The 21971-nt window shown below is 37.5% G+C and overlaps 1 protein-coding gene across 4 annotated transcripts in view; it reads left to right on the forward strand.

The window, feature by feature from the left end:
• Window positions 1-4168: 4168 nt before the first annotated feature.
• Window positions 4169-21971, forward strand: part of NRAP (nebulin-related anchoring protein) — a 54486-nt gene continuing 36683 nt past the window's right edge. For 3 of the 4 annotated variants that reach the window (XM_009325944.1, XM_009325945.1, XM_009325947.1), the window contains exons 1-13: window positions 4169-4442; window positions 4691-4785; window positions 5483-5570; window positions 8805-8909; window positions 9453-9557; window positions 10225-10332; window positions 11181-11285; window positions 11893-12000; window positions 13562-13666; window positions 16427-16531; window positions 18426-18542; window positions 20312-20416; window positions 21329-21436. In XM_009325944.1, the coding sequence (XP_009324219.1) occupies window positions 4371-4442; window positions 4691-4785; window positions 5483-5570; window positions 8805-8909; window positions 9453-9557; window positions 10225-10332; window positions 11181-11285; window positions 11893-12000; window positions 13562-13666; window positions 16427-16531; window positions 18426-18542; window positions 20312-20416; window positions 21329-21436 (1326 nt within the window). In that variant the 5' untranslated portion in view covers window positions 4169-4370. The remainder of the gene's footprint in view (window positions 4443-4690; window positions 4786-5482; window positions 5571-8804; window positions 8910-9452; window positions 9558-10224; window positions 10333-11180; window positions 11286-11892; window positions 12001-13561; window positions 13667-16426; window positions 16532-18425; window positions 18543-20311; window positions 20417-21328; window positions 21437-21971) is intronic. The other variant, XM_009325946.1, reaches the window with a different exon arrangement.

Raw genomic sequence — 21971 nt, forward strand, 5'->3', positions numbered from 1 at the left:
ACTACAAGAAGGACATTGAGGTGCTGGAGTGTGTCCAAAGAAGAGCAACGAAGCTGGTGAAGGGTCTGGAGAACGTGTCTTATGAGGAGCGGCTGAGGGAAATGGGGTTGTTTAGCCTGGAGAAAAGGAGTCTCAGGGGAGACCTTATCGCTCCCTACAGCTACCTGAAAGGAGGTTGTAGCGCGGTGGGTGTTGGTCTCTTCTCCCAAGTAACAAGCAACAGGACAGGAGGAAATGGCCTCAAGTTGCACCAGGGGAGGTTTAGGTTGGATATTAGGAAGAATTTCTTCACTGAAAGGGTTATCAAGCATTGGAACAGGCTGCCCACGGAAGTGGTTGATTCACCATCCCTGGAGGTATTTAAAAGACATGTAGATGTGGTGCTTCAGGACATGGTTTAGTGGTGGACTTGGCGGTGTTAGGTTAACGGATGGACTTGATGATCTTAAAGGTCTTTTCCAACCTAAACAATTCTATGATTCTATGTATTTGGGTGGGATTTCTCTGTAATCAGGCAGGGATGATCTGTTGCACATGCCATGTTTTATAAGTTTTAAACTTGGGTCATTTTTAGGTTATGATACATGATAAATGGGAATATTTGGGCACTGGAAGTCTCTATTGTATGTACATGGGCTGTGCTGTGCATGCTTTGCACACATTTTGTCAAGCTTTCAGCTTAAATTATAGCATGTCCTCAACAGTTCTTTCTCTGCTCTGTAACAGTGATGCCTTCTTGGCCTGTTGGTTCTTTTTGCCATTTCTCTCTACTCCCTCTCTCACTTTCTCTTGCTCTATCAGAAGCATTTGCAAAATCCCCACACACTCAAGTTTTTCCGACACTGGCAACAAAGGGAAAGTGTAAGCGCAAATCCTTTTAGTCATGAAATGTAAGCAGTCGTTGGTTGGTTTCCAAAACAGCAAAAATGTAAAAAGCTACAGTACAAGTTTGGAAGGCAGTCCGTTAGAGGTTTTTCTTCAAGTCTTGGGAGATCCTGGTGTTGATAAATCTTTTCCAGCTTTCTTTCGAAGTTTTTGCATGCTGGATTTGCTACTATGCTAAATTTGATTAGCATGGAGAGGCTACGTGAGACAAAAGGCCCTGAGCCCAGGTAACTAATGAACCACGTGGTTCAGAGAAGGTTATGATGAGGCTGGGCTGGTGTTTGGACTTTTGCAGGCAGCTTTTAACAGTGGATAACACGCCCAGATGAGTGGTGAAACAGCACCTTTTTTTTGCAAACAGAGGGAAGATAGGGTTGCCATAATTTGTGGTGTCTGGCTTCCTGCTATTCGTGTGGCTGGAAGGGCACAGCCGCTATTCAGGAGTGACAGAGAAGGCGGCCCTGACTTGAATGTCTGTTAGGAGGTTACTTTGTATAACTAATGTGTGCTTTTTAGATTCAGATTCAGGATGCAGACATGCTCCAAGTTTTCTATGCAGTTAATTCAGTGAATTTAAGGAGGTTGGACAGGTAACAATGTTTCTTTCTACTAATTTGCACTTTCAAGGTACTGAATCCTTGTACTTTACACGTAACTGCAGTACTTTTAAACCACATTGATTAAGGTTCTACTGTTAAGTAAAGCCTTTTAAGATTTTCATTGATATCAAAGAGCCTTTATGAGGCCTTACTAAAGGAGGAAGAAAGCCACAATGAGCTTTTAACTGAAGAGAAAATGTCTTGCTAAGATTTGTCAAGATAACAAACTTGCACTGGTTTTGTGATTTAATTCCTTGCATGATCAAAATGCAGTGCATACTTTGTAATAAGACTATACAATGCTTGTTTTTCAATAAACTCTCTTTTCTGTTAGCAAGTCAGTTTTAATCCAGGGTTGTGAAGAACAGAGCATGCAACAGGACAGTTTTGAGGTGGTCGGAAGTGGGGAAATCTTCAATAGACTCCAGCAGAACTGGCACACAATGGATGTGAGGGAAGTGGCGTGGCTGGGAAAGACATTAGCTGTATAGGGCATTGTGGCTTACTGTGCTTCTCTTCTTGAAAATGCTGTAACCTGGGAGAAGCAGGAGAACTTGGAAAATATATTTGCTGACTTCCAGCCAAGCCGATAATATGTGTCTCTGTGAAGAGAAACAAACAGGCTTTGTATATCTTGAAATGAAGTAAGTTTTATCTATGAAATAAAGGGCTTCTAGCTGTCTGACAGGCCTCTTGGAAGGAACACGTGGTCTCATTCTTCTCAGGGACCTCTAGTATGCTCTCTGGGTGCACAGTGCATATGGGCTGTATACACTGATGCTCCATGCTGGAGTCCTGTCCAGATTGTTGGTGTTCAGGTGACTCCTGGATGAATGGTTTGTTCTGTAGTTGCCAAGTCTTTATGTTTTTGTGTGGTTCAGGAATGTCCTGCTTTCAGCACCTCTCAGAACTCATTTCAGGAGAGCCTTAAGCAATGTATTTTCTGTGCTGTGTCGGGAGCAGGTCATGCATCTTTTTTCTTGCCAAAGTGTGAGACAAGGGCTCTAACATAGATTCAGATAGCATGAAAACAACTAGGACTATCTAGAAAATACACAATATGGTGACTCTTGGAGTAGATGAACACAAAGAGGCAGCAGCTGGTAGTGTGCCCAGTGCTAAATAAGGAGGGGACAGCCTGGCCACTGTGACCCTGTTATAGGTCACTGGCATAAACAGAATGGCTATCTGGGACAAGATGAAAAGCTGTGTGAGAAGGGAACAAGAAGACTTCCAAATTATTTTGGTTCACAGGCATGAGCATGGTAAATATTATTGTGATGTAACTTGGTCAACATAAAATCACTTCTGATCCCAAAAGGAATAACTTGAGGTAACTCAGAAGTTATTTTAATGCAATAAGATACATTCTGTGAACACTTTTTTTTAAAAAGGAAAATACATCTGTTTATATACTGATATTAATTACTTTGAAAGGCCTTAAGTGTTTTCAGGACTTTGCGCCATACCCATTGCTCTTCAGATTAGAGACTCTATTTTCAGCACACCAGTTGCTGACAGTATGTTGTGCCAGTACATTGTCAGCATTCAGGAAAAGTAGTAATAATAAATTAAGCAGAACTGCCTATCTCCATAGACAGATGAATAGGAGGCTCTTTAAGCATACACAGAAGGTTTAGTCAGAAATTATTTTGATTGAATTGTTTGTAATTTACAGAAAAGGGAAGTGCTTAGCAATATCCCAGGACTGCTGCAGGGAAGTGGTGCAGATGCATGGACGACTAAGTAGACTTTTACTTGGATTGAGACAACTCTTAGATGTGTCCCACGGTTATGGAGCCCTGCAGCTGGAGGTATTATGGTTAGGTCAGATGTAAATCTCAAATCCTGGCCATTTGTAGCCAGTAGAATTTAATAGCTTCTTTTGTGCAGAGCAGACTTCACAACCCTAATAACTTGCTTGAATCCTAATATCAGGCATAATCGTTCCTTATCGTTGTTTGGCTAAGGAATTTTTATATTCTGATCTATGCCAACCTACTCTTTGTGAACACTGTTAAATAGCTGCTTTGTTCATTCTATTCAAAAGTAAGCGGTTGCCTTCTGAAGTTTTTCCTGTAGGAGATAGGTGTTTGGATTTGTACCCATCATGTTTAGAACTCTCTGAGATAAGAGGCTCTGCCCGTTTCGTTGTGCGTCCTCCTGCACCTGGAGATGGAGTGATAGGTTGATGAAACAGAAAGACATGAGAAATGAGTGTGGTCTGCTCTGTTGCCCATAACATACAAGGTGAAACTGAGCTGGCACCAAGGGAAAAAGATAATGATTTGGCTGGGACAATGGTGGTGTATCTCTTCTAGGTCCAACAAAGGGCCAGGAAGCTCCAAAACCAACTCTGGCCTCTGTCTCTGGTGTACCTCCTTCTAATATGAGGCTGTTCCTAAACACAGAGTACTCCTCCATGAGGTCACTTGCTGTATATCAGGGTGAGGAGAGACTATGATAATTGCTGCTGGTGCTGTGTATACTTTTCATCCTGGGCTTATGACAACTGGCTTTACAGCAAAACTGAAATACTAAATGATCAGACTCTAACATTCACATGGACATGATTCGTTTCTGTGAGTTCATTCTTCTATTTAGAGAAAGATATTGCTACCCTCCCTTACGCACTGACACAGTTGCCAAAATAACCAGTCTTACTAACTGGCAGCTTTAAAAGCCAGCCTGCAGCTGACTTTGAAACAGAAGGTCAGCAAACGGAGCAACAGACTTCAATTCAGAGCTTTAATGGGAGCCATTGACCACAGCAAAAGGCCTTGACTGGAGTGTCTAGAGTGTGCTTTGCACAGGCCAAAAAGTCACTTTCATACTCTTTGAACCTTTTGTATAAACCTATATATTTTTCACTCTGTGGATTTCAAGATGAATGTGCAGCCGTGTGCTAGATGTGGCTATGGGGTTTACCCTGCTGAGAAGATTAACTGTATAGATCAGGTCAGTTGTCTTTCTTTATTATTTTGGACTATAGTAAATGTATAGATTGGCACTTTTAACACGGTTCCAAAAATTCTTTACTCATAACTGGGTTCAGAATTGAAATGAGTTAATAATAGCCATATGTTTGAAGAAGAATTCTTCAAATTTGTGAAATGTTAAGGATCAATACTGAGATTTAAAACTCAACATAATAATAATGAAATACAAATCATGTCTGTTTGGTTTCTGTTTTGTGGTATTTCCAGACATGGCATAAAGCCTGTTTTCACTGTGAAGTATGCAAGATGATGTTAACAGTAAACAACTTTGTTAGCCATGAGAAAAAGCCTTACTGTCAAGCGTAAGTGTGTTTCCTTTTTTTTAAAGCAAAGGTTTAAAATGCCAAGTCATTTTAATGTAATAGAAGATCACCATTTGAACTCAGCCTGGTCCCATGTGTGATGTGAAATTATGTATTGTTAGTGCCTTCGTGCATATCTTTGGATTTACGTGAATCACAAATGATGGGAAACCCTTGTTACTGTATATAAAGCTTCCTCATTTGTCCAGTGAGTTAAAAGATACCAAATTAAGTTCCATTTCAGTATTGTGGGAAGAAAATAAACACAACCATAAAATTCAGTGCTTTCCAAATCAGCGGTTAAGAGTTAACAAGGTTGAGCTAATCATCAGGAAAATGTATAAAATGCAGATTTTGGAGTTGGTTTGTTCTGAGAAGTTTTTATTTTATAATGATCCATTCCTGTCAAATTTGTCAGCAGAAAAAGGAGAGATGACAGTTGTTTTTTATTCTATTATTCTCTTTTTTTTTATTAGAAACACAGCATTGATATGACGATCATTAAAATTAATTTTGCTCTAGGCACCTACTCCGTACGATAATAACTTGAATGAAATCTGAGATCTGTATATGAGTGGGGGAAAAGTTATGTATAGAGGTGTGGAGGCTGGTATTGTGTTTTTGAGTGCTCAGAAAGAACCTTTCTGGTGGGCTGTCTGGTACATTCCTAATATCCTTTTACACTTTCCTTTTTTAGACATAATCCAAAAAACAATGCGTTCACAAGTGTATTTGAGACACCAATAAATACAAATGCAAAAAAACTGTCGGAAGTGGTAAGTGAGGTAAGAAGCTTGAGGGCCAAATGTATTTAGCTTTGTATTACAGTTTGATATCATATCTGTGTCTTGTTTTAGAAATGTATTCTTTACACAATGTAAATATGTATTATTTACTTACTCTCCTGTGTTTTTTTAGAGCAGTAAGATCTCAGCCCAGGTTTGAATCATAATTTTTAAGATGCATTCACTCATAAGAAAGAAAGGTTAGATCTGAATTTTTTTCTACTTTCAGAAAGAAAAGTGGATAGCAGTTTCTCACCTGCCATATCTGATAATCTACATGGAAGCATTGTTCACATAAAATGCAGGAGATACTGCTCAGAGCTATGTAAACTTAGTAGCTAATCAGGTGGGGTTTACACAGCCATTTGAAACAAGAATGACCTACTTGCTTTATGATCTCTTCTGAAACTGATACTAAAGGGCATGAAACAAAAAATAAATTCTGTCTCAGTAGGACGTAGGCAAAAGTTCTCATAAATACTTTGTCAAGTATTTCTGACAAACCTGAGATGATATTTCCCTTTTGTGAGAAAACACGAAGTCCAGGGAGCTTGGCATGGTTTTCCTGAAAATGTTTTGGTAAAACATTAAGGATGGACTAGCTTTCCATGCCCTTTTAACTGCATCTATCCTCTAAAAGGCTGCTGTGCCCCGGCAAACCTCTAGGGGTGCTCAAAGTCGTCTTTCTTTTCAAATGCCAATCTTTTGTCTTGCATTGTTTTCCTCCAGATACATTTGTTTCAGACTTGCATTTCTAAGAATTTCATGAAGTGAGAAACACAGAAACAGCCAATAATTGATAGCTATCTCACTTCTATGTGTAATACTATTTTCTTGAATGTCACGTCTTTTGGTACTCTAAAATAGTACTATTCCTTGCATGACTTTATTTCGTAAGCAAACCAATGTGTTTCAGTGTGATTAGCCATCATTAAAATAAAAGAAGGAAGTTGTATTTCTTAGCTTATAGTGTACTAAATTCATTCTTATGCTCTATATTAGCGGTACAAAGTTGATGTACATTTAATAACCTTTATCAGATACTGTATCTTTTCTTTATCATTCTTGTACAGTATTCTTATGCATCAGGATTTGCATTATCATAGGCAGTAACTATTTCAGCAGTGACTATCACACTTACTTTAAATTGTGTGTGACAGATCTGGTCAGGAATGAGTTTGGGATTACTGCAGGTTCTATTTCTGGTTTTAGGCAGCGATATGAGACTCTGATACTTCCAGTGCATGTGAATATACACACCAGACAAATTATAGCTCAAAGATCACTTTCCCTTGTTTTTTACACCTAAAGCACCTTCTGTCCTTTTCAATCACATAATGAGGTTCTGCTCCAGAGAGAAAGTTGGTAAGGATAGTAAAGAAGCTGATTCTGCAGTACTTACTTAAAGGGAGTACTTCTGTAGAAGTTTTGAGTGTAGGAAAACTTTTTCATTGGTAAGTGTATAAAATAATGCTAACTTGAGAAAAGGTTTAAATTGCTACTGTAGATTGTTGGGTTTTTTTAGGTAAGATTATTTCTTATGCAAAAAATGTAACGTTTCTTCAATCCTAACATAATGTTCTCATTAGTCTTATGTTGAGACACTGACTTGAATGCAGAGATAAAAATTCAGCTCCCTCCCTCTACGCAGAATTTCTATGTGAACACACAAATCATTCATCTCTCTGTACCTCTGTACTTAATTTATAAAATGGGGATAATGGTACACATGCTCAGTGATTGTTCTGTCCAGCCAGTTTAGAATTTGCACTTTTCAGGACAGGGACTGTTATTTTTTGCATCTGTAGAGTGAGTTGTATAACAGAGCTGTGATTTCAGTTATATTTCTGTGTGCTGTCATGATAAAATTAACAGTAGGAACGTGATGACCCAGGATTTACATTTATACAGTCATGATGCTTCATGGCCACTGTGCAGGGAAATAGAAGAGTAAAATATTACCCACCAGGTAAATAGTTCTTTCATCTAATGCTGCATTGATGTGTTCTGGTTAAAAATTCTTGGGGATTTCAATCTTCATAGATTACTTCACCAAAAGTATTATCTAAAGACCAAATTATTCTTTCACAACTTCATGCCAGATTTCAGGTCTAATATGCTGCTCCTTTACAGATGTGCAGCTCCAATAATAGCAAAAAAATCTTAGGTAGAATCTGGGTGTGGATTAGAAAGTAGAGTTTTGACCTTAGGGTTAAACCCAATCTTCTTCATTTTTTTCTGTATTCATATAATATATATAAATGTGTCTTCAGGGCGAAATTATTAGTTGGCACTGAAAAGTAAGCTGGTCTGTAGCAACTGGAGATCTAATGCACAGGCACATGGAGACTCCTTTTCCAAGAATGGGTGGCATGGAGGAAGTACTTAGGTAGTCTTTGCATGACATAGAGCTGCAGGCTATGTGGCCTTTTTGTACATAAGCAGGTTGTAAGTGGTGTTGGTCTAAAGAGGGAGAAGGAGGAAAAGATGGAGAGTTTTGCAGGCTCTCAGAAGGTGGTTGGAATTTTCTTGTGGGCTGTGGAGATTTGGTGGATCAGGTGTGCTTGTCATAGTCCCTTGGTTTCTGCATTCATATCATATATAAATGTGTCTTCAGGGCGAAATTATTAGTTGGCACTGAAAACTAGGCTGGTCTGTAGCAACTGGAGATCGAACACACAGGCACAGGTAAACAATATGACTAAAGTAAATTGTCTTAAACCGAGTCATGTTGATGCTGCCACCCAGAGAATTAGTTCTGTGCAGTCACATTGTTCCTCTGCTTCTCTTGTGTTGGTATTGATGATTTTTGCAGTGAGGCAGATGAAGGAACTGACATAGCTGAAAGCTAACAGAGCAAAAGCCTACATACTAATTCCCTGATACAATTTCCCCAACAGCCGCCTGTCTGATGGTGTCAGTGTGTGAGAGACAAGAAGGGTCACGTAGTAGGGCCAGAGGTGTTTTTGGAAGTAGCCTTCCTTTAGACTGGTTTAAGGTGCAACCAAAACCAGCAGGCACTGAAGTGGATTTGTTATTGTGGGAGTTGCACTGTTTTTGTTGTTTTGTCTTGTGCATTCATCTCCTTTTGTTGTTGCAGTTCATGCGGACTCCATATCACTGTGGACTAAAAGACTGTGCTCACCTTGTTTGTCTCCCTTCTTGTTCTTCTCCTAAGAGGGGGGGTGTTAGTCTGCACTAACAAACTACTAATATCAAGTCAATTTTTTTTAGATAAAATATCGAGAAGAGGGTGAACAATTCAAATCAGTCTTTCAATGGGATGTAAGGTCCAGAGAAATTGAAGCTGCCTATAAAGCCCAACGACTGGCCACCCAGGTAAGAGATATCCCTCAAGTCTCCGAGCCACTAGCCTGCAGAAGACCAAGGATTGGCCTTGGCAGTCCTGATTGTTAGGGTTTTACTCACAGCATTTCAATGCTAAAAAAGCCATTGCTTCTTATTTGGCTAAACTTTTCAAGGCAGCATAGATTGATTATAGCTTAGGGTGCAAGAATCAGGAGGTGAGGAAGAGCGCATCTATACAGTTAGCTGTTTGGACTGCTGCATGTGCAGCCATACTCGATGTGTCTTCTTTCTACTGACACTGAAGCTTCACAACAAGTGGTCTGATTCCCAGGGGAATTATTTGAGTCTCACTCCAGGATCCTAGATCCTGACATCTTGATGTCAGTTCTTGTTATACAAGCTCTGCCCTGGTATTCTGAAGGTATGTGGAGTGTAGGCCTTGTGCTGTACGTCTGCAGAGAGTAAATTTCACTTACGCAGCATTGTGTGTGTTCCCTTTTTTTCTGTCAGATCAGCTGTTTGTGTATTAAAACATGGATGAAGATTGGTAGCTATTTAATTTTTGTTTTGTAGAATGCTTACTATGCTGCCTACGGGGAGGGAAAATCGTGGTACTCGGGAACCATCCCAGATCCTGAGATGGTCAGGATAACACAGGCACAGAAGACTCTGAGTGATGTAAGTGGGCTGATGTTTGGAATAGCTTTATTTTCATGGGCTATCATATTCTGAAGACTTAACCAGTGCATCAAAGCCAACCTTTGGTAAGACGTTACCAAAGGAGAGACTGACATGTTTACTTCTGTCAATAACAATATTTAACCATGTAAAAGATTAAAGTCACATAACAATGCTATTGTCCCTCCTGGAAATCATACATTTATCTATTTATGTAATGGAGAAGCACTTCAACTACTGACCAATGATATCTGAGGTGACCTTGATTATATCCTGATCTAGCAGGCAGTGGTGTTTCCCTCAGTAGAGCAGAACTCATGATGGAAAAAGTGTCTTATTTTCCACAGAGTAGACCTTTCATTGACATTGTATTTCCATGACTGATGAAAATCACTTCTGAATTATGACTGTCTATACCCATACAATGGGTTAATGATTCAGTCAACATAGCCAATTAAGAGTGGATAATTTATATGAATGGGGAATGTTTTCTGTTGTATGTAGGAAATATTTCTACCTAACAAACTTATAAGGTATAAGTTATTTAATTTGTTTGCTTTTAAATAAAGTGATACATACCTTTAGGAAGCAGGCATTAAAAGAGGAATCATATTAAACTGCAGGGGGTTCTTTTGTAACAACAAAACAAAAAATGTTCATTTTTTAGTTTCAATATACAGAAGAATATGAGCCACGGAGAGGCAAAGGCAGCTTTCCTGCTATGATCACTCCAGGTTACCAGGTTGCTAAGAGAGCCACCCAACTAAGCAGTAATGTAAGTCACAGGTTTTCTAGTTGTATGTTAGACTTCTGAATTTGGAGAATCCTGGGTTTAGGCCATTCGCTTTAGACAGTAGGTTCTATGATGAATATTTGTTGTAGTGTTAATTCTGCAAAGTGAGAAAACTTTAACATGATGCAGGAAACAGGGTTAACAAACTACTTGGCTTGGGAAGACAATCATATAAGATAAATGGCAATATAGATATTTCCTGAAAGATGTAGCAACTTTTGCTGTAATTTATTATAACTGGAAAGAGATTGTGAATCGCTCTAAAATGTTTATTTATTACCTTTATTTTCACTTTATGGCTTTATTAATCTATTTATTTACATCTGATGTTTTTTGCTTGCTTTATTATTTGAAGTTAAATAATATTGAATAAAAATACTGTAATATTGAATTTAATTCATATACAAGCTACTTTAAATATATGCACAATTGCTTATTTATAAAAATAATTCAAATGAAAAAGCTCAAGTAAAAATAAATTCTGTAGAAATTATTTTAAAGTATTGCATTGTTTTCTGCAAACACTGCATTGTCATTGCAGTATGATCTTAGTGTTTTGGGCCATTAATGACTATTCTCATAATATTTTAATCAAATATATGGCTCACATAAATCTAGTACAATTTGAAAATTTGATTATCTGGGTCCATTTCTGTCTGCTTCTGACATTCACTTTAAGGAAATTGGGCCTTAAATACACTGATAGCTTAACTGTACAGTGGGGAGTGTCATGACTGTTGTTGCTCATTTTCTCTTGAAGCCTTCTGATAGCAAATGTGTATTTGCTACTTATTGTTTGTAATATGTACTTTATATGTCTTCTCCCTTAGGTAGAATATAAGCGGGGACATGAAGAGAGAGTTTCAAAATTCACCTCTGTTGTAGACACTCCAGATATACTTCATGCAAAGGTTGGAGGACAGCTTTCAAGTGATGTAAGTGAAACAAAATAGGTTGACCTGTTTTTGACTCCGCAAGTGGCTTTTAGGACATTTATAAATCACTTAAAAATGTGAACATAAAGAAAAGTAAAATATTAATATTTAAAAGGCAGACTCTTGAAATGTGTATTACCTTAAAATATTCTTGATACAGTTTACCATTAAGTATTTAGTACTTCCAGTTATAAAGACCATATTAAGTTCTAGGCCATTTTAGGGACTAGCTGGCTGTCAGAACTGAAGGCAGAGAACTAGTCCCAGCTACTGGCTGCCATGCAAAGTAAAGAAGGAAGCTGCCTGACTCTAATATTAATAGAGCAGGCATTGTGCAGACAATGTTAGTATTTTCGTTGAACAACTGTGATCCATCCTATACCCTGAATGAGACACAGAGGTCCTGCAGAAGATACGGGATCACGTAGTTAAAGACTATGTTGTAAAGCATACATACAAAGGAGGTAGATTCAGACTTCATGGTTCGTCTTCCTTTTGGCAGATGACAGCCATCAAATGCCTGACTTTGCAACTTTAAGAATTGATTATGTGTGTAATTAAGATACATTTGATCTAACTGTTCTTGAATTGTCTTGGATTTTTACAGTTAAAATACACAGAAGAGTTTGAAGAACGGAAAGGGAAAGGCAGCTTTCCTGCTATGATCACTCCAGCTTATCAAATAGCCAAGAGAGCGAGTGAATTAGCCAGTGATGTAAGTGTCCAACGCAAAGTCTCTTTTTGGGAAGAAAAGAATTAATTTTCACACAAATTTTGGATTAAAATGTTTACTAGCAGAAATTCCATTAGCATTGTAGAATTATGCTAGCAGTGCACTTCATACACAGATTTTCAAGTGATTGTCTTTTGCAGGGACAAAGTTGAGTTTTATGCACAAAGAGAAAATAAGGTGTTTTATTTGTGAATCAACACTGTGGATTTTTGTGGCAAAAGCGTCCCCTTTACCCAGCCTCCTGTTGCATACAACTGAGAAGGAAGACAATAAGGAATCAGCTGGAGGTCTTTGATTTCATTCTGCCCAACCCAGTATGAGGTAGAGGGGCTGAAGTGCAGGTCTAATTTACACAGCCACAATATTTCTGGGTGACCTTTTATCAGGGGAGGGCTGTGTTTGCATAGCTCAGCTTTGTCATGACTTTCCATGCTCCTAGTGGGTCCTTACAGTTCATTCTCCTATTCCTTCTTTTGTTCTGTTGCAGGATGAGGCTTTTATGAAAGTAGCTTCTTGAATATATATATAAAGTATCTACACACTCGTTTACACACACACAAACACATGCATACATTTGACATGGGTATAGATTTATAAGATATAGTTTTCTATTCCAATCATTTTACTCTCCTTACTGTTGTTTTTTTTTTTTTTTAAACTCCTTGGTGTACTGATCTTTATTGGCTTGCTTTTCCTCTCCAAACATAACAAAACCACAACACCCCTGTATTCTTTAAAAAGCATTGTAACAGAACATCAGTATTGCTTCAAAATGTACAGTTAATTGTGTTATGTCATTGGAGACTGAAAGGAAAGTTCTTTTTGTTGGAGAAGATAATGTATTGTGCTAGCTCAATGGAAGTGAATTTAAAACATTATTAAGAGTCACTGAGGAAAATAAGAAGAGGTCTGTAATTTTGAAGGCAAAAGCAACTGACTCTAAAACATTTAAATGTTTTTGTTTGCCTTTGATCTGCGGAAAACCCTTCATTTGTGTCAGCAAACACACATGATGATTGAAGGACAGCATCAGGTTATAGGCATTATTTTGACTTTAGCAAAGGTAGTGTAAATCTTGGTCTAAACTTGAAGGCTGATTGCCTAAAATTCCCTTGGTCACTGAGAATATCAGCATCTTTCAGAAAAAAGCCCATTTATTAATGGCCTTCAGATGACCCCGTGGTAAAAAAAGTGCTCTATGGTAACCATGAACTTACATTACAATCAGTTCTATTTTTTTAACCTGGTGGAGCATCAGGGATTAGCCACTGACAAGCAGGGGGTACTGAACACACTGAACTAATGGTCTGGGTTGAACTGGTATGTCCCATGTTCCTAGTGCATTATTAAGAAGTACACCACTATTTTTGTTTTTATATCTTCAAGTGGCATATTTGCCTTATGTAGATTGGTGGCAATGGGAATTTTGGCAATCTTTTATTGCCAACATGTGCGTGTCATTGATTATTATTTCTTATGCAGCATCTGTGTACCAGACTAAACTCATCCAGATGATTCTTTTCCTTTTCTTTTTTCCTGTTAGGTAAAGTATCATCAAAGATATGAAAAAGAGATCAAGGGAAAAGCCAGCCATACAGCTGGAACAGATGTTACTTTTGCAAGAGAAAATGTAGATCAATATGGCCAGGTATGCAACATCCGAGAGATACCCATGCTAATCTTGATCATTACTACGGCTGATTGTTCAAGACTTTAGAAACTGCAGTGAGACCTCTTTTTACTTTGCTTTCCTGTATGAGAAAGCAAGGTCTCAAAGGAAAAGATGGTGTGCAACAGCACCGTGCTCTGAATGTGTAATATATATTTGGTATTGGCACACACAAGGTGAGACTACAAGTTGCACGCACTGTCACTGCATGATCCTTATGGTAGGGTCATTCCAAAAGGTAAGCCTTACCTTGGCAAATTTTATCTGTGTACATGTATGCACTATACATTTCTATTGCGGTGGTGTTAGGTATCACATTGAAATGTGTTTACTTGTAGAAACTTTCCCATTCCATGAGAAAGAAAATGTAAATTCAGTTAGGAGAAAAAGTGAAAGGGCTGTGAAATGGTAGAAAGTTAGAAGATAGTTAAGCATCTTTTCCCTGCCAGTATTTTTAGAAATCTTAGAAGCTTTGCAGCTCTAAATATGTACAAGTGGCACTGAAGATCATATACGATCTCTTAGATTTCAGCTCTTCCACAAAAGTGGTATTGTAAGCTTGACAAGTTGTAGTTCTGCATTTGTGGTACCAAATAGGCTTTAGTTCTGTTTTGGTCTGTGGCATTCATTTTGCTTTTATTTCATTTTTAAGGGAATGCAATTATTTTTGTGGTCTTCTAAAATGCATCCAAAGTTCTATTCCAATTAAGTTAGGGAAATAGTACAGCTAAATAGAGCTGAATACAGCTAAAGGGAATTTGAAAGGAATTGAATTGTCTTTTTGTATAAACAAAACTGTATGGTTTGTCTTAGGTTTTTCATCGTAGTTCCTCATGAGACCCGTATACTTTGGAGAAATGAAGGAACAGGGAATATGTTGTCCTAAGACATTTGGGAGTTTTACATTTCTTCACTTCTTCTTTTCAAACCTACATCTTCTAATGTGTGAAAAGCAAACCATTCTTGAAGAATATGAGTTTAGAATATGTAGCAATGAAGCCTTCAATTAGTTTCTGTCTTTTGAACTACTACAAGTTTTAGTAAGAATAAACAAATAAAATGAATTTGAAAAAGAGCTAATTGCATTTTCAAGCATTGGAATGCAGCTATCTTTAGAATTAATTTAAGTTTTTTATCTTTGAAAGTATCTTTGAAACTTCAGTCACAGACTTCAAATTTAATTTGAGTTTTAATCTTCATAGATTGGATTCTGATATCTTTATTCAAATAAAATAGAGCCACTGAAATTAATGGATCTGAGTGAAGCATGACTTAACTTGGGTGAAGGGATTAGATTTCTAACTGTCAAGATCATGAGGGCACATCATACAGATATATACATAACATGAGACAATTTAAGGAATCTTACTGTAAAATTCCTGTGTGCTGAACACCTGTTTTGTTCATGTTTAAAAATCTTAGAAGTGGCTAAAATTAATTATCTGAAACTTTGAAAATACTGTTTTGTAATATGAGCAATATTAGACATGATATAAAAATGTATTTGAGAAAGAAGAAAAAGAAAATGGCAAGTTAGTCTGAAGAATTCAGACTCATGAATGACATTTTAAAAAACTAACTCAGCTGATTAGTCAAGGATATTTTTTATTTTCTGTGCCTGTTTATAGAATAATTTAGATGCAATAACTATAACTACATTATATTGTTCACAAACTTATGATATGACCTATCTTATTATGTGACACTGATGGTGCACGAAATGACCTACAACGGATTGTTTTGCATCGAGAAGTCACAAGTGAGATACCCCAGATATTTATAGTCCTTTCTATGTGTGTTCTCCATGACATTCTTGACATGCCACACATTCTTTTTTCACTTAAACTGGCTCTTTACTACAAAGGATTTACAAAATATTACAAAGACACATTGCACTATATCTTACTTATTTGCATACTTTCCATGTTCTCCCCAGATCTTGCCATAGAAAGCTTTGGGATCATCATTGTGTATTACCATTTTTAAAAAAGCTCCAATATTTTGTTATTAAATTATCAAAAGGCTTTTGAAATTGTCAAACATTTACACATAAACTTACCTATAGATAGATTTAAGAGTATTAATTCTCCAACAATTGTTTTTTTAAATCAAGCAAATGGAATTTTGTTATTTTGTTCCCTAAAGAGTTTACCACTTTAATATCTAGATATTTCTGCTTCATTAATGAATCCCTCTTCAAAATATATCACTGCACTAGAGAAGTATTATTTTTGGTCAGTTATGATGTGAGAAATGGCCATGGAGAGATCAAGAGACTTGTCTCACATCACAGAGTAAGGCTGACCCTACACTGAACTTGGAAAGTTTAAGCAAATCTCCTGGCTGCCCAAACCATTAGATATTTTTATAGTTTTCCAGGGAAACATATATTGATAAAGAGAGGGGCTAGCAGATATCATCTCTGTAAGAACTGAGGTGAGATTAGAAAGGTATATATCATTGTACACTTGAATGCTATCTTGACCGTAGCTAATTGTTACCTAAATTTCTCTCACAATGCAACACAAGTAATTTTACAGGCACAGTTAATTTAATGGGTGATTTTATTCTTACAGTTGGTCATTTTATTCTTACAGTTGGTCATTTTATTCTCTTTTTCATAAAAAAATACAATGAAACAATGAACTTTCCTACTAACAAGGACTATAGGGCTTTGTGAAATCACCCAAGGCCCCACCTGCTCATGTATGATGAGTAAACACTCTGAATTTTCTTCAGGATTATATGGATGAGTATGAAGAACGCAGAGGGAAAGGAAGCTTTCCTGCTATGATCACTCCAGCTTATCAAAATGCCAAGAAAGCAAATGAATTAGCAAGTGATGTAAGTATGAAACCTGAATCAATACAATTCATAAACAATTAAAACCAGCAGTTTGTCAGAGCAGTGCCTAGGAGGAGAATGCTAAAATTACACTTGAGAAGTAAACAACAATGACATTTCACTGCATTGCTGGGATCTGGATGGCTCAGGAGATTAATAATATCCATTAATAGAAGCGGACACAGCTCCAACTTGCATGAGGGAGGAGATGGATGTAGCAACTAATGGGGATCCCTACTGTTAGGTTAACCCTCCTGGCAAATCTGCACCTGTATTATTAATGAAACCTTCAACTGCCTTAATCATCCTGTGGACTACTGTGGTATTCCCAGTAGTGTATAAATGGAGGATGAATGAGCTGAACTGGTTTTGATATTTTGATGTATCATGCCTCTAGCGCAAAGCAAGTCATATGGAGGAAAAGAAACCATAGAGTACAACACTGTCACTTCACAAGACTGAGCTTATTTCTAGGCTGAGGATTTTTAGTTTTGGGTGGTAAGCTAAAGAATCATCAAAAAAGGTGGTGATGTGTGATTCTTGCATGCAGCCCATTGATTAAAGAGCCTCAGTCCTATTTGAGGAGACCATTTCTTGTAGTGACGAAAAAATGGGTCAGTCTGTAGGTCACTACCCTGTGGCTGCTGTGAAGGGTTCCTGCGAGTGACAACCTTTGTAGTGTGGACACCTATGGATAGCTCCCCATGGAGCTATCTGAGCTGATGGGCTCGGTCTGTTTTCTGAGGAGCTAATAGATGGTTGAGTCTTTCAGGTTGTACTAGCCTGGACTAGACACTAGCAGTAAACTAGAGTGAAAGGATCAGTCATATTCTGTTACCTGAGCTTATGACTGAGAGAATATAAAAAACCTGAAACCTTTTGTGACCAATCCCTATTTTGATGACAAACTCAGTGATCCCCTGTTTAAACATGAAATATTTAACCTTTCCAGATAAAGATGGCAGTTTCATAGGTTTTGAAAATACTAATGGTCAGCAGTTTCCTTATTAATTTGTAATACCTGGAGCAAGGAGAAGTGTTGGTTCATGGCCGTAACCTTAACACACTAGAGTACTTATCAAGCTGCTTCATATCTTTAAAGCCTGAGAAACCGTGTGCAGACTTAGAAAATAAAATAAAAACCACTTTGCACTTCAGCACATTTCAAATAATTTGGTTTTCTTTTATATTATGAATCTGATTTTTAAAGCAGTAACATAAGAGGAAGAATATAAGCGTCTGCTTGTATGCAAGAAATATTGAAATACATTCCCAACAGGGTTTTTTCTGGACACATTTTGGCAAAAGGCCAACATGAGTATTATCTCTCTTCACCCATCCTAGCTCAACTTAAGTCGATAACCTGATGTCTAAATTAAATTAACAGATCCCTTATTTCAATACTGATTTGGTAGAGAAATATAATTGTCTTAAAACATTATTAGTGCAAAAAGATATAGCTTTCTCAAAAAGCTGATTTCTACAAAAGGAAAAGTTCGCAGAGCACCTGATGACTATCTTTAATTCTCTGACTAGAAGTCTAAAATTAAAGTACTGAGAATTAACTTCAGTAATAGAAGAGCACACAAGCTCCAACCAGTCACTAGCCAAGAATCTGCTAGTTATCTGTTCAAGCTATGAACAACAACCAGTGGTGTTCAAGCTATGTAAAAAATGGATTAAAAAAGAATCCCTTGGCAGGGATTGTTAGGGCTGTGATGTTATATGTGGTTTATTTCAGGAAGTAACAACTTGCAGTGTTTCAACTTGGCAAGTTCTATTCGCTTATCAAAGCAAGAATAGGAAAAATCTTATCCTGACTCATGAAGCCAGTCTAAATAGCAATAGTGAAAAGGTAGACATCTATTTTATAATTTTCCCTACTTGTTTTCAGATAAAATACAGGAAGGATCTTTCCAAGATGAAAGGTGCAGCTCACTTTCACTCCCTAACGGCTGAAGAAAACTTAGTCCTTAAACAAGCCCGAAGTGTTAACAAGCTTGTCAGTGAGGTAAGGGGTTGAATTGCTCTGTTAACAAGTTCTATAGCAGCTCATGCAAACATTTGTGTCTGATGGGTAAGGACTACAAATATAAAAAGCTGTTGTTCTTATTGCCCCATATGTAACAAAAATGATCTGTGTGTAGCACGGTAACTGGAGAGAAAAGTGCAAGAACAGATCTTCAGGTGCTGTTATCTGGCACTTCCAATGATCTGTATGAAAGTATGGGAAACGAACCCCAGAAGAGTAAGTCTAATTCTGGCCGCATGAAGAATAGAAATCTAAAAAAAACCCCTGAGTTGTGCTGTTAATGTGCTGTGAAGTTATAATCCTAAATGCTTTAGGATGACTTGGGTGTGTACCTTACAGTGTTTCAAAGAAGGTTCTGCTGATAATTAAAAAATAACACCAACAGAGCCAAAATTTGTACCATTCTGTTAATGCAGGTTTCTGTTTTCTTCCATCATGTGAAAGACTATGAGTTACTGATAATGCATTCTTCTTCTGCTTGGCAAGGGAAGATTGCTAGGGAATTCTCAGTAGATTCTGAATTATTAATTTATTTATAGTGTCATATCAGCTATAAAGCTATTAATAAATGTGAGTTTCTAGAGCTTCCCCATGGCCGTTTAAAAACTTATACTCTTGAGATCTCAAAGTATAAAACCTTCAATAATGAAAAACCCCTGGAAGTAGGACTGGAAGGGGCCTCCTGGGCCAATGATTCCTGGCTGCTGCTGTTTAAGCACAGTATCATATAATCCTCCTCTTCTAATTTCTAGCCTATATTTATTCCTGTCCACTTTATTACTATTGTGCTTTGTGCCAACATTGCCCTTTAGTTTAAAAAGTTCTTCTCCCTGCATAACTACCTGTCTGAGATGCTTACAAATGGATATGATTTTCTTCTCTCTGCCTTTGTTTTACTAGACTAAGCAAGCCAAATTCCTCTCATCTCTCACAGTCTGTCACTGCAGCTGTTACAGGCTGAGTGCATATTCCTTAAACAGGAATGACTGTAAGAGTTCTTGATGAGGTCTTGCTGGAACCTGGTACATAGCATGTGCACTTCCCAGTGCCCGCTCAAAAGTCTCCTCCTGCTCCTGCCTTGGACTGCATTTGCCTTTTTCATGGCTGTGTTACTTTGGCATCTCGCCGTCTTTTTGTGGTCAGCCTACATATGAACAGTTTTCTCTTTCTTAGCCTTTCCAGGTGATGAGCTCTTATAGCTGAAATTTTTATGACTACTCCCTACATGTATTAACCTCTACATTGCTGAATTTAGTCCCATTTCTATTACCCCTTTTAATATCACTCCCAACATTCCTACTTCAGAGCAAAGGTACTTAATGAAAATATTAAACCAATTCTGTATTTAAACTTACTCTGAAGAATTCTGCTGGTAAACTTCCCCCTATTCAGTCCTTCCTGTTGAAAAACATCCATTGCTTTTTCTGCTTTCATTTGCTCCACACTTACTTACCTTAAAATTCCTTCATAGAGCCTTGTTTTTCTTAATAATTTTCCCCATGGCACTGTCTCATACACTTTGCTGTGGTCCAAATGGATGAAATTGATTGCATTTCTTTTGCCTATAAAATGAGAACTGAGTATATGAAAATAATCTTCATATTAATTTTCATCATATGCCATCTGATGAGAGCCATGTATTGAAATCTCTGAACAGTGGGTCTGGCTAATAAAAAGCGTGTGGGGGAACTTGACAGAGCCAGGTAAGGTTTTACCATATCTTTCCCTTGTGCATTTTTGTCACTAAGGTAGAGTATAAGAAGGATCTCGGAAACAACAGGGGCTACAGCATGAACTACTGTGATACTCCGCAATTCAAGAATGTGAGCAAGATCTCAAAATTCACCAGTGATGTAAGTTTTCAGTACCTCACATGTGGCTTGCTTAAGCTGGTAGCTGCTGGAATCGCAAGCCATCTGTGTGTGTGTTTCAGATAAGCATGCGCTGGGAATTTGATTATAACTGATTTTAACCCATGTCTGTACAGCACCTATCCTAGTCTGTCCTTACAGATCAGTGGGGGTCATTTTATATAGGATTATGAAAAGAACTATTATGATATATGGAAGAGAGGTTACTTACAATGGACAGCTAATCTATACAGGTAGCTGGCAGTTGTTACTGTTATCTATCATAATTATTACTTATTTCATTGTGTATGTCCATTTCCTGACTGGAGAGGTAGACAGAAGATACTTTACCAGAGATAATGTCAGAGAGGAACATGTTTACTGCATGAAAGTAATCAATATTAATAACGATACTACTTGTATCTCATAGTATAGTTTTGCTTTATACTGCTTGCTATTATTCTCTGAAATCCAGGAAGAGTAAACCTTTTGCCATACAGATGAGATGGTAGAGTGGTTAATTTATCTTGTCGGATTCCCTACTCTGGGCTTGGTGAAAGCTGCACCAAAACAGTCCAGTTTTGGTAGATGATTATGTGTTCATTTGTTAATGTACAAATAATGCTTCCCTGCAACTTTGTTCTAATATTTATTTCTGATGAAATAAAATGGAGCAATAGGATGCAGAGGTATCTCCTTTATGTGCCATCCAGGTGATCTGAAGAATATGTAAATGACATCTTTTAAAATAGGAAACTCACAGAGGGTTTTAGTTTTTATTTTTTAAAGTACCAAGGTTGTTGTAGACTCATGAGTTTCTGTAGTGGTGCAACACTAGTAGACCACAGCTGTAATAACATGAAAACTCATAGAAAAACTAAAATTCTCAGAGAATTTTTGCTTTTTTTTGTACAGCTTAAATACAAAGAAACCTACCAGAACCAGATGAAAGGGCATTATATAGGTATCGGCATGGACAAGCGAATGCTACATGCCATGAAAGTTGGCAGCTTGGCAAGCAATGTAAGTCTTTTTTAATCACACTTGTATGGTTGTTGCTTTCTTGTCTTTAAGTTTTTCCAGAATTAAGTTGATAGAAAACTTTAGATCATATTGTACTAAGGATCTAAAGGATAGATATGTTGAGAAGAGGGGAAATTCTGGAAACCCTTTTGTACTGATTTATAGCTCACTGTGTGGAAGAAGTTAAAATAAGCAAATTCAGTGATCTGGCAACCCACTGAGCTCCTTCAGTTTTCTTTGACATCGGTAGGATGCTGAAGGTTGCTTGCCACCACCCCCAGGGTCAGACCTTTGCTGAAAAAACAGTCTTTAATGAAGATTTCTGGATTCCAATTTAATTTACTGGGTTAGTCAAGATGCTATTTCGTTACATACCATTCCTTCAAGTACATTATTTACAAATCTGTAAGAAGCTTGAGAACTAAGCAGAAAGATAAAAGAGATGTGTCATAGGTGGAAGTTAAGTTAATGCTCTCACTGTTGGCATTGGATTAATTGAGGAGCTGAAAAAGAATCAATTAGTGGCTAAACTATG

The sequence above is a fragment of the Pygoscelis adeliae genome, unplaced genomic scaffold, assembly GCF_000699105.1.
Source record: "Pygoscelis adeliae isolate BGI_AS28 unplaced genomic scaffold, ASM69910v1 Scaffold4, whole genome shotgun sequence".
NCBI classification, from domain to species: domain Eukaryota; kingdom Metazoa; phylum Chordata; class Aves; order Sphenisciformes; family Spheniscidae; genus Pygoscelis; species Pygoscelis adeliae.